Here is a 13,164-nt window from a genome sequence, read left to right as displayed (position 1 = left end):
ACTGTTCACAATCAAAAAGTCTGTGCCACGTCTCCTAATGGCCTGTGTTACGCACTAAAGGGGAAATAACCAAAGAATGGTGTAAGAAATATATTTATATTAAAGTTCCCAGTCAAGTTGCTCAAAAGAGCTCAGAAAAGATTTGTAGCACGGCAATATGGCAGGTAGACAAGTATGACAGGTAGAACAAATACATGGAGATGTGTGAAGAACATGGTAATTCAATTGCTTCAGTTCAGCAGTAGAATAAGGAATAAACCCCACACTTGCTACGCTTTAGAACACCAAGCTAGCCTGCGGGCTCAGCTGCCGTCCTCTGCTATGAAACACCTGGCGTTAGCAGTGTAACAAAGGAAAGAACCTCAACGACAGAACTGGAAGATGCTCTATAAAGCATCTGTGCCTGGCTCCCTCACAAAAGGAAACCTATCGTCCCAAACAGCCTTAAGACCAAACACAGGCTGAGAATGGTCAACTGGCCTGTTCTGCAAACTCAGCCCGGTGAATTTGACCGATCTCCTCAAGTGTTGGCTTTGAACCCAAGTCAGATTGCTGTTAATTTACCTGAAAGATTCCCGTGTCGGGTGATCAGTGTACCAGGTTAGCCAACATACGTCCTACTGGGTTAACATTAGTTACCCTAAAACCAGCCACCTCAGCACGTGTCCTTCTCCAGTAATGAGATCTCGCAGCCCTTCCGTTATTGGGAGAACATCCTGTTGCAAGGCATGGGCAAGGGAACATTCGCTCCTGCATGAGCGAGCGCATTAAGAAATCTGTAGCTTCAGTTAAAACTCACTTGAGAGATTGATATAAAAACATTAAGAACTCAAGAGACCAGTTTCCTGGTTTCTGGCTGAGCCATTTACCAGTCCTGCTCATTTCTTGGGATGATATCATCGAGAGATTTATATAAAATATTATTAGTTCCATGTGTCAGTTTTACCACATCTGTTTCAGCAATCTGTCATGGCAGTTGATGCCTGTTGGTACTGCTGAGGGATGCGATACAGAAAAACTGCCTTTATCTCAGAACTCCAATTTCTATGACCCTGGATGGAAACTCACTCTCTCTCTCTTTTTTTTTTTTTTTTTAATGGTACCAAGCTACATCTCCACTTCACTTATATGTTATTCTTTTAATACAAATACTGCCTTCTTCGTATCTCATCTGGAAGTTTTTACTTAGGCAGAGTCCCATTGGAAATACACAGACTCTTTTCTGAGTGGATTCTGCCTTTGCTGGCACGACTGTCATGATAAATGGCAATAGCTTTTGCTGTCAGAGCAACACAACAGAGCCTTCCACAGCTCTCACAACTGAAGGAATTACTGAGTTCATTTGGTTTGGTCTTTAAATTAAATGAGTTTTAATCTTACACTTCCTGGACTGTCAACCTCACAAAACTTATTCTTTATTTTTTAAACCTAAATAGCAATGCATAAATGAGACCAAACCACTTTTGACCTGCCCGTTGTGCTGTAACGGGGCAGCGCTGCCAAACACACGGTGGCTCCCTGGGCATCTCCCGGACATGGGCAATTCCCCAGGGCACACCATCACGCTGCTCCCTCGGGAAGCGTGGGCGGCGCGCTGCTCCCACACCTTGTCTGCAGAAAGCAGCGTGGCTGAACTAAGAGCCGCACACGGGGCACGAAGCCCAGAGGAAGCTACACTGCATTTTTCAGCTCTGAGCATGCCACCATCCAGTCCCTCTCACTTAAGCGACTGCTCTGTCCTCCCTCTTTTCCCCTACGCTTATTTATTATGCAAATATAATCATTTCATGTGCCTCAAAATCAGTTTCTCTCTCTCCGTCCAATCAATTTCTTTCTGATTCAGCATCCTAATAGCTCACATCTAAGGTCTCAGAAGCTCCAGGAAAAAAAAAGTGAAACCCAAACAATTATCTAAATAAATGTTAGCTTAAACTTTAATATAGCTAAAATCTTACCCCCTCTCCTTGCTAGCCAATTGAGCATTAACCTCACAAGTCTCCACAGCTCCAAGTGCAGCCAAAATACTTGGCCATCTCTCTTTTAATCAGGACGCAGCAGAGAGCTGAGCCTTGTTGAGAGTCATAAAGGATATTAATCTGGGCTCTGACTTTGGTCCTTGGACTGCCCTTGTTTGCCTGGCTATCAGCACTGCATCTTCCGCTGGCAAAGTCTTTGCAACCGGCCAACTTCTTAATTATCTGGGAGTTGGGCATCACTGTTGATGTAACGCTTCTGCCCAGCTAGCATTTAAGCCCCGCAGTCCGTCCAACCCTTCACCAGCCAGCCCCTGCCAAATTGCTGGGTTCACTTTGACAGATGCCAAAATGCCGGCCTGAACATCCATCACTTTAAGGTTAATTACTGTAAGACACTGTGCCATATGGCGGGCTACTTGCTTTCTCCTGCAAGTCACCTGCAGAGCACAGCGAGGCTGCTGACCCTGAGGCACCCAGGCCACGTCCACCTCCATGCACAACGCAGAGCCACGTGTGCAGCCGGAGCCCAACTGAAATCCACTGCTCACAACCTCTGCAGCTGAACAACAGGCTGGTGCCTGTTCTTCTATCGGGTTCTTCTATCGGGCACCTTGGCACACGACATGGAGACTTCTCAGCCACCCGATAGCCCTGATGAACCTGTGCTCAGAAAGCCCATAATTGCCCTTGCTTCTGCCACCTGAGCACCCAGGAAGCCCAGGGAAGGAGGGCTGCAACAGGATGCTACAGCAACACCTGCAAACCGTGGCCCAAAGCAGCTCTCTCCAGGAAAAGGGGAAGGCCACGGCGAGCACTCCTCAGGATTGCCAAGGCCAGCAGGCACAGCTGGACAGCGACCCACTGCAGCCACTGCACGCCTCCCACCAGGCCTCCTGGCAGCACCCACCAGCCCCAGGAACCCCAGCGACGAGGTCAGGGGGAAGCAGCTGTCTTTGCTCAGCTTCTGCAGGGCCCAGCCTTGCCCACCTCCCCTCACTGCTAAGCACAAACCCCGAATGGAGCACCCAAACGGAGACCCCAAAGGCACACCCTAAAGGGACGCCTCTGTCCTTCCTGCTGGCAAGGCCAGGAACTCGCTTTTTTATTTTTCTGCATGCTGCTTTTGACACACAGCCTGCCCGCTGGCTTGCACCACTGCTCTTTTCCAAGCTTACGCTTGTTTCGCTTCATTTATTTGAAGAGAGAAGGTTCATCTGCTAAGCTCAAAGCAAAAACTCGCATTATTTTGTCTTGCTCCGCTGACCAGAGCCAGGTTAAATGCCTGTCTGCCTGGCGCCATCCTCACAAACTTTACTGACCCTGCTGCCTTTCTTCTCCCTGCCTGGTTTGGAACACCCTCCTCGCCATGCGATTTTGTGCAAAGGCTCTTCCCAGCCCTCTTCTGATATTTTTAGCAAGAAACTTGCTTTGGTTTCTCTGTCTGGGGCTGAGTGTGTTTTACCACAACTGAACTCTTCCCTCTTCTGCGGAGAGTGCCCCAGAAAAAAAAAAAAAAAACAGCTTTGGTGGGACAAGGCTGGTGAGCGGTCAGCTGCTGAGCGAGGGAGCGGCGTGGCGCTGAGGGGCGTCCTGCGCTACCCGTGCCCTGACACGCCAGTGGGGTGGCTTTAACTTGGACAGCGTTAAAAAGAACGGGAAAACACCACAGGATATCGATAAAAACGCAAAGGAGGTGACTGCTGCCTTAGCTCTCCAAAACCCGACACCGAACAGCCCCCGTGCACACATTTCCCCCCGAACTCCCCGCAGTTTTTTGGTCCCCCTCCCCCGAGCCCCCTCTGAGGGACGGGGCCGCCCGGTGCCAGCCCCCCGGTGCCGGCAGCCCCTTCCCCGCCGCCCCGCTCCCCCCGGGGGCCGCCCCCTTACCCTCAGCGCCGCCAGGTCGGTGCCGTCCAGGCTGCGGGCGGCGCAGTCCCGGGCCATGGCTGTCCCCGGGCTCGCACCGAGCTAACTAACGGTGCTCCTCAGCCCCGAGCCCCGCGGCGGCCCGGCCGTGCCCCGGCGAGGCGGGGAGGCGGGCATGGCGGCCGCGCCGGAAAGCCCTCCCCAGTCAGCGGCGGCGGAGGAGGGAGCCCCCGGGCCGGGCGGCCGCGGGCAACTTCTGTGGAGACATTGCCTCGGGAGAACTTGGCGAGGAAGTGACGCGCCCGGACGGGACGGGACGGGACGGGGCGAAGAGGGCGGCTGAGGGGCTCCGCCGCGCGTGGGCACCCCACGGATACGGCCGCGGGCACGGCTCGGTGATGGCGCCCAGCCCGGGCGCTGCTCGCCCAGGCGAAGCCCACCCGCCTCGCCTCGAGCGGGGGCTGCGTGTGACGGGGCTTGGCGCTGCTGCTGTACGAGGTGCTGGTTTGTGAGAGGGATAATTTATCCTCCTGCCTTCCTGCTCATCCTGCTCTCAGTCAAACTAAAAGCTGCACTGACACCAGCTTTCCTGCTGCTGAAACCTGGCCCTGCAACCAGACCAGCAATGGTCCTTTTTTTTTTTTCATTTAAAATTAAGAATCTCAGCCAGAAACATGCATTCTTGTATCACAACTCTTTGGGGCAGCCCCATTTTTGGCTTGTTTGCTCCCCAGCCACACGGCTCAGGACCATCCCGATCAAACCCTCAGCTAGGATAGGATCCGTGCAAGGCCCCCACTGACACCCCTTCAGACCCCCATCACACAGCCCAGCGCGAGGGCACTCTGTCGGGGAGACACTTTATACAAGGGTAACAATCAAAAATTAAAATACAAAATAACAAAGAAATCAGAGTAAGGTCAGGATACAAGAGGGAAAAAACAGCGGTTGCAAAGCAAAACCCCAATTACACGTCACCGCGATGGACTCGCGCAGCACTGCTCCTGCACGCACAGGGAGGAGCCGCAGCGAAGCCCTGCAGACAAACCCTGCAACCACAGACCTGAACGTAAAAACCTTTCGGGCGCCTACGTGCATGCAGAGGATGTTTTGTATTAAAAGGGAAGTGCAAGCGCAAAGGGGGAAGAACTTCCTTTGTTTCACCAAAGGAAATGCCATTGTACCCCAGAAGTACGGGGCCAATGCCGAGCTCTGCAGCCCCCATGTGAGCAGGGTGCTGGGCCCAGGGCAGCGGTGCTAGCAGTAACCGCCCCTGCCAGATGCGAGGCTCAGTAAAGGAAGAGAGTGTTTAAAGCTGAGGCTCGAATTGGCATGCTGGTTGTTTCCTTTGGCTTTGTTTATGCTGGGGTCTCGGCTACAGGTGTGAAGTTGGCAGGAGGAAAAAAAAAAAAAATAACCTGTAACAGAGCAGGATTTCCGGTCTGCAGGAGATAAACAGCTTCTCAAAATTCGGTTTCAGCCTGAGTTGGACAAACGGACTCTTTTCAGCATTTCTCAATTCTCTGAACTGTAATTTCAGAAAAACTGCTGTTCAGAAAGCCGGCCTCATGGGATCTTCTTGAAGCAGCACCCAATGCTGCTCAGGGAGCAGATGTGCCTGTCACCACCACGGCTGCCCGTGCCACAGTGGTGGCTGCAGAGCCACCCCCTGCAAGCACTGCCCAGACCTTCCAGCATCCAAATCCCAGCTCTACATCAGGGTGCTCAGAAACCCCAAAGCCTGAGTTCGGCTCCCTGCTGGGGAGTTAGGAGGCAAATGCTGCATCCAACTTCGTGGTTTCTTTGCTCCCAGCTTCATGGCAAAGTGCCAGAGTCTGGCCCCAGCATGCCTGCCCTCCCCAGATCCTGAATAAAACAGGATACCTGTAAACCCTGGCACCAAAACTTTCCCCAAGAGCTTTAATTTGCAGGAAGGTTTCTGGCCTTCTATAAGCAAATCGCATTCTGCCCACACCAGAGGTGCCTGTTTGGCTTGCTGCAGGCTCTGAGGCTCAGGTACCAGCACCTTTCTTCCAGAGTAACAATCCTTCACAAAATTCCCCATGACTTTTTGACTTTTTTTTTTTTTTATGACCTAGAGATTTCAGACATCACTTTGGTGTTTCCTTAGAGAACAACCCTTAGCCAAGAGGCAGCAAAGTGACACAAGACCCCGTAATACCTCCTTATAGCTGCAGACCTCACCTTCCCTCTTTCCCAGAAGCTCTCAGGATTGCTCAGAGAGGAAGGGCAATCTTTTTGCCTGTCTCACGCTTTCAGAAACCATTTTCTCCTCACTTGGTTGCACCAGAACTGAAAGATGAACAGCTGCTAAATGCTGATTACAGGAGAGTCAATGGGTGGCAGCAGCCAGCACCGTATTAGCCCAGCGTTCATCCATCAGCAGGGGCCCCTGGCTGCTGCTTGGATCCAGTACCATTTACAGCCCCATCCTTGGAGCGATTTACTGTTATTAATGGTTTTTGTGGAGTCCTGGAGTACAAAATATCTGCTGCTAAAAATCTTCATTTTGTAGGCCAGCCACTAACTTCAAAAGTTGAACCCTCCTGTTCCCAGTTTTAGCACGGTTTCTTGCCACGGGAGGCTTTGGTAGGCTGTCAGGAAGATGATTACACATGAAAAACCTGCATAGGACCTTACAGGGCCTGAGTCTGCCTCTGTGTGGCTTGGTGCAGTCAGCGCTGCCATCCACACTGTGTCACAAGTGCTGTTGGATGAACACGGCAAAGCAGAGCGCAGCTCCATCAGGTCACACCTTGGAAAATAGCAGCACAACTTATCTCGGCTGTGGCAAGAACTCTGGATTGCAGGGGGAAGATCTGAGCTTCAAGTCAGGACACCCACTTACATTCTACTTTAGTTAAAAGATGTTAAAACTAACGAACCAACGCTCCCCCCTCAACCCAGTCTGCTTTTTAACTTCAGCATTTCTATGACCCATCCCTGCCGTGCTTTGAAATCACAGTAAGACGTCTTTGTTTTCAATGGGTTTTTGGATCAGGCTCTGAATATTTCTCATGCTTTCTCCTATTTGAACTAAAGAAAATTCTACTTCATTCCAAACACACTAAGAAGGGGCCAGGAAGCAGCGTCTAAACCTGAATCTGTCTTCAGACTTGTGCTTTGCAGAGGTTCCTGGGATCGAGGGACAGGGTTGCTACCTTTAGTGAACTGGGCATACCAGAAACCCAGACAAACAAAACTAAACAGTCATTTCCCATACAATGCTCAGCAGCACATACAGTAGTTTTCAGCTCTTTAAAAATTAAATAACTTTTTCAGTTCCTGGCAGCCGTGCTAGTTCAGCTTCACAGGATATCCAAAATGAGACCGAACAGCTTCCTTCCCCAGCGATTCCTGAATGGATGGGGCAAATTGGAAAAAGTGTCTCTCGCCACTGGAACCACAGCCAGGACGTCCACCTCATTTCCCAGGGCACAGCTTAAAATACCGGCCTCCCACAAAACCCACGTTAGCCCAAGTGCCACTCGCTGGGACTCCTGCAGAAATCTATTTTCTTTTCAATTGCACACAAAGAGGCATGCCCTGGCGGCGTGTCCCGGAGCAGGAGAAGCCCTTCCCTTGCAGGGCCGATAACCCCTCGCTTGCCGTTCGACCCCTGACTTCATAGCATTGTTCCAGCTCGGCACCTCCAAGCTTCTCCAGCAGCAGCAGCGAGGCTGCGGGAAGTTTCCCGTTTCCTTCCAGCCCAGCACGCTTCCCTGCTGCCCCAGCAGCAGCCACAGAAGAGACATAGTTTTGGGAATGCTGATATTCCACATTTCTGGCTTTTGTATTCTCAGTTTCAGAGCCAACTGAATCCTTGATTGTGACTTACTGTTATAATTCACAAATCATACCAATAACCATTTCCTTGCACGAAAGCCATTTCTGTTGAGTTGTTTCTGCATTAGAATTGTTCCTACTCCTATTTTCTTTCCTTTGTCTTTGGGTATTTCACCTCGACTATATGCCAGTGCGGGACCTGCATGCTATGGCAACATCAGTGCATGAAGGCTGGCTTGCAAATTTGCAAAATTAAGAACGAGATAATTTATTGAAATAAACTGAACTCATACATTTTCTATTACTATTGTATATTACTGCTGTCGGCTGAGCTATAGGTTTTTCCCTTCCCTCCTATCGCCTGCAAAGGTCTCTCTCTCTTCATTTAAGTGGCAACCATTTTAAATGCCTTGCAAGGAACAGTAGCTATATGTTACTAGGTCATCAGATCCCAATGGGTTTTCTGAATACCATAATGAATTTCAGCCCAACATCTGTCTGCTCTCTGAAACAGATGCAATTATGGGAAAAAAATAGCTGCTGCCGCTTCACAGGCAGATTTCTCAGAAAAAAAAAAGAAACAAAATACAAAGAAAACTGACATAGCACAATTTAATCACTACCACATTAAATTTAATCAGTCAAAATATCATGTGGCACACACCCAATTTCTTCTGTGAAAGAGAGACAAGTTGTGGTAATTTTTCTGACAGACAGAGGTTTTTTGACTTTTAGAAAATCTTGTAGGCACAGCTTTGATTTTGCCAACCAAATGCTAACCTCGGATGACTCAGATCGGGGTTCCCTTTTATCCAAACCACTGAAGTTTAGTGGTTAGCTAAGAGGGAACTTGTATCTGAATCACCCTTGGTTTGGGGGAATTGTCAGATTAAAAAATAAATAAGCAAAAGAAGGGCCTTGGGCTTCAGGGTGGGATATTTGGTTTGTTTTTTGTCCCCTTTCACCCCAGAGGAAAGAAAAATCCAGCAACTATGAAAGTGGGGATGACTTTCATGTACTTACAACACCAAAAAAATTAACTTTGTCCTATCTTCTTAAACTTCTCAATGTCATGTGTCAGTCTGGGTACATTCTCAGTAAATCAACCAGACTTTTTCAGTCGTGTTGCAAGCCTAACTTGTGCCTCACAAAATTACACAATTTTAAGCTCATCTTTAGCTACAAAAAAAGCCTACCTCATTGCTCAAGTCCCTGTTACACATCTGCAGTTCCCAGGCCCCCTGCTTCTCCTTTCTTAAAGGAAAAAAAAAAAGGGTAAAAGAGGAACTGTAATTTATGAGCCCTCATCCAGCCCCTTGGAACAAAACCTGCCCTCTGTGACCTATTAGACATCTTCAGGAAAGTCTCTTCTATTCCCGCTCCAATTTCCACATAGTTCCAAGTTGCTTTTCATCTCGGTACTTTGTCAACTTTGAACATTTCAAACACACTTGGATGCCCCAGCGCAGTGCCTGAGCCTTTTAAATCCTCTTCTGTTCCTCAGGGGAAATGGAGTCCCATCTTCAGGATGCTGCCTTTTTTGTGTGCGAGCCTGCTGGATGGGGAAGGCAAGGGGAAGCTCATATGAGCCTCGAGCAACAGTGTCCTCTTCCAACACTAACTCATGAATAAGTCTGTGCTTTTTCCTGTAGATCCTTGCCAGTCCTATCTAAACATTCTCTATCTTTGTATAATAATAACCAGCACACAACTTCCAGCCAAATTTTGATCCTGTCTGCACCACCGTGCTCGCTCCAGAGCAGGCAGCATGGCTCTCGGGAGGCTCCAGCAGTATTTCCACTGCACGGGAAAGCTGGGGGTAGCTGCAGTCGCCTTGCGGCTGCATGATGCAGCTGTCTGCTGAAACTAAATATTTTAAAAATTGAATTGGACAGGTTGTTCGGCGGCTTGGGAAGAACGGGAAGCCCCTGTAAATCTGCCAGTCATTCACCGACACTTGGTCATGGTAGCACTGTGGGTAAGGAATGCAACTGTGGCAGAGGTTCGAGACTGCATTCACTGTTTTTAACCAATAACTTGGAACAAATACTAAATAGTCACTGCTTTGTTCACAGGGCCCAAAGAGGCCATGAACATCCTGGTGCTGTGCTGTGGCTGATGGGATTGTGGCTGCATAAGCAGAGAAGCCAGACTCTCCCATTTGGCTTTAGCGAGATGGATGCTGGAACAGCAGCTCCAGTTCTGCTCTGCATATTACAGAAAGATGCTGAAGGCTTGGATTCAGCGCAAGGAAGTGGCACAAAAATTAACAATCAAGGACAAAATGGCTTATTGTGCCCATCTTAAAGAGCTAAAGCTCTTACCTTATTAAAAAGAGAAATGACTTGATATTTTCTCCTAAGGATTTCTCCTTAGTGGCCACTTGAATCACAAAAGACATAATGAGAACCAGTAGCTGAAGCAGAAACCAGGCAAAAGGGGGGGGGGGGGGGGGGGGGGGTGCAGAAAAAAGGCTCCACATTTTGACAGACCAGTTGGTTTCCATTTCTCATTGGTCTCTCTTTCTGGTTCCTAGAGCCAGTGCAGGAGCGCTCACACCTCCCCAAGTTACAATGCTTTCAGCAGACAGCTTGCCTGGTGCAAAGCCGTCCTGCCCATGCACCCAAGAGGCTGCAGCAGCACCCAGGAAACCTTTCCCCTCCAGAGGCTGCCCAGCCACTTCCCAGTCACAGCCGAGCCCAGAACTGGCACCCCACTGCGTCTGTGGGCTCAGACTTGCAGCAGAGGATTTAAGCCAGCTTTCCTTTTCACAGTGGCTTAAGTTCTTTAAGGAGGTTAGCTCCATAAACCAATTAAGCATCTTTAAGTCCTTGAGCCCTCGTACCTTCTCCGAGCAGTCTGCATGCTGACACTGCTTTAAAGAGCAAAAGCTGATTTCACACGGCTGAGACCTGAGCGCCGACAAGGTCGCGGGCAGCAGCCCCAAGCTCAGCCCGGGACCCCTGTGACCTACACCGGGGTGCTTTGCTCCAGCAGCCTCCCTTCTGCCAGCAGATTCTTACAGGTTTGGAAGAGGCCAATTTCTCCTTTCTTTCTGTGCTTTCCAAAAGCCGCAGTTGTAGGTTATACAGTAATAGATAGCTTTACACACTCGTAAACCTTACACACTAAGTGTTTGGGAAAAAGAGCTATTTCCCTCATTTCCACATCCAGCGTAGTAGTCCAGGCAGGCACAGCTGACGTGTCCAGCAATACATCCCAGAGGGCAGCACAGTCACCCCTCGAGTCCCACCCCAATTCCTTATCTGCCCTTTTTTCCTTTGGATTAGTCAGCTCTACCAGGAGGACATTAGTACAGCCATCTGATATCTGAGTACGAAAGCTTACAGTCAAGTCTCTGAAGTAGTATATTTGTTGTTGTTTTTTAAATAGGCAAATCAGCAACATCTCAAAAGCCAGGAAGCCACATCGTAAGATCTTATGTAAGCCTATCACCAGCCCCCTTTGCTTCCTGTATCCTATCTTGCATGGCTATATCCAATTACATATAAAGCATATAGATTTGCATTATATACATATAAATAAAATTACTGTGTACCTCCTACATGCTGTAACTGTCATAGACACTTTTCAGGCAGTTAATAACCACACATCTTTATGTCATATGAAAATAGAGCTTTAACTCCTGCCCAGGCAGGATAGCAGGCTGCGATAACAATGTGGTTCTGTGAACAGTTACGGATTAGCATTTGGTGACCACTGAATCTTCTCTGTGATTAAAAATCCCTGCCAGCTGCCCAATCTGCCTTTGTCAGTAAACTCTGCATCATTTTATAGCAATAAAAACACAGTTCACCCACTCACTTGAGGTCAGTCACATGCCTCTGACTGAAAAGGAGCATTTACCCGGGCATTATGTGAAGGGCAGACCCGCTCCATTACTCTGGAGCTGCTATTGCCATTGCTCGTTTACAAGGTCACTGTCTGTTCCTGCTGAAGCAGTGAGATACGGGTGTTTGCACTGAGGTCACAGCCCTCTCCACAAGGCCCACAGAGTGCTGCAGCCATCGGCCCAGCGCCCAGGTGGGGCCCTCTGGGATGAGGCTGCCCCAAGGAGAATGTGGCATCAGGGCACAGCCCCCGGGCCCTGAAGCAGACCCACAGCCTGGATCCTCACACCACCTTCCTAAGACGAGCCCTGTCCTAGGAAGGCCCTGGGTGCAAGTCATCTCCAGACCTATAGCTCTAGCCACAAAACTTCCCAGCCCCAAATTTTCCCCACACAGGAGGCACCTCAGCATTCCCTCCCTCCCTGAAAACATCAGCGTTTCCTGCAAACCAGGCAGTGTTTCAGAAAATTACCTGCCCTTCAGATCAAAGTTCTCCAAGGCCACGCAGCTCCAACTAAAGGCCTCATCACACAGCTAGTGCCTCCAGGCCCAGAGCAGGGATAGCCTGCGGGACACATGGCCACTGCCTGATGCCAAGCTCCTCACCGGGCAGGGACACAGCTGCCAGCAGGGCAGTGATACAGGTGTGGCTGGTTTGTGCCAGCTGCCTCTTAACAGAGCCTTTGCTGGGCCTCTTCTTTACAGCTCTAAGAGATGAAGTGGGTGGCTGTGGGGCCTTCTGTACAAATTACTGACAGCTGAGAGCCTCATGCAGCAATGCCCTCCACCATGGCCCATCAGCCTTCCTCCCGAGCTCACTGCTCTATTAATTAGGAGCCGTAACCAGAGGATGGCCCTCTCCAGACATGCTCTGGTCCCACACAGAGATAAATCCTTACAGAGACATCGCAGGCTGCGATGGGACAGTATCTGTGGGTTATTCTGGGGTTTTGGTCAACCCAGTGTTGCTCCCACCCTGCCGTGCTCCTGGCTGAGCTGTTTAGGATGCCACACGAGGCTGGCAGGCTGTTCTGGCTGTGCTTGGATTAACACCAGTGCTCTGTGTGCTTTCTGCTCTTCACCCCACTGCCAAATCCTGGAGATGTTCCTCATGGTGCCAGTGAGAACACACACACCTTTCCTGAGCTCCGTGCTTTTACCACTTCTTGCTTTAAAGCACAAACGTCACCTTCATCTTATTTTTTTTAACTTTAATTTAAAAAACAAACCAAACCTGCAGTTTAACTCTGCAATATCAAACTCTTTTGTTCTTGTTTTCTGGCCTTGGGTTACCCCACAGAGATCGATTGCTGCCTTTCCTGTGAGGACACGTTGGCCTGCTCAGCCAGATAACTCCACTGTGTTGTGTGCCTGGCTGGGGCTGCTCATGTGCCTGTGAACAATGCAGCAAAGGTCTGTGTTTGCGTTCCCATTCGCTTTTCTCTTCTTGGCTTATTTTGATGATTCTCCCACACTGATGTTAGCAACTTTTTCAGTCATATTTAATCCCCTCTGTGGCCACCTCCACTTTTCCAGTGCGTGTGCTGGTATTGGACTGCCGGTTACCCCGTCCTAATTTCCATGTTACAACTGCTGGGAGGATAATCATCATTTATCTTTTTTTTTTTCTTTTTTTCTTTTTTTTTTTTCCCTCTTTGCTATGT

The 13,164-nt window shown here is 49.4% G+C and overlaps 1 protein-coding gene across 1 annotated transcript in view; it reads right to left on the bottom strand.

Moving 5' to 3' along the window:
• Positions 1-4,814, bottom strand: part of NRK (Nik related kinase) — a 93,490-nt gene extending 88,676 nt beyond the window's left edge. Inside the window, exon 1 of the mRNA XM_035541225.1 lies at positions 3,864-4,814. Coding sequence (XP_035397118.1) covers positions 3,864-3,920 — 57 coding nt within the window. The 5' untranslated portion in view covers positions 3,921-4,814. The remainder of the gene's footprint in view (positions 1-3,863) is intronic.
• Between the last annotated feature and the right edge of the window lie 8,350 nt (positions 4,815-13,164).

Source organism: Cygnus atratus, chromosome 13 (genome assembly GCF_013377495.2).
Source record: "Cygnus atratus isolate AKBS03 ecotype Queensland, Australia chromosome 13, CAtr_DNAZoo_HiC_assembly, whole genome shotgun sequence".
Taxonomy (NCBI): Eukaryota; Metazoa; Chordata; class Aves; order Anseriformes; family Anatidae; genus Cygnus; species Cygnus atratus.
This window is presented reverse-complemented; position numbering and strand designations above follow the sequence as displayed.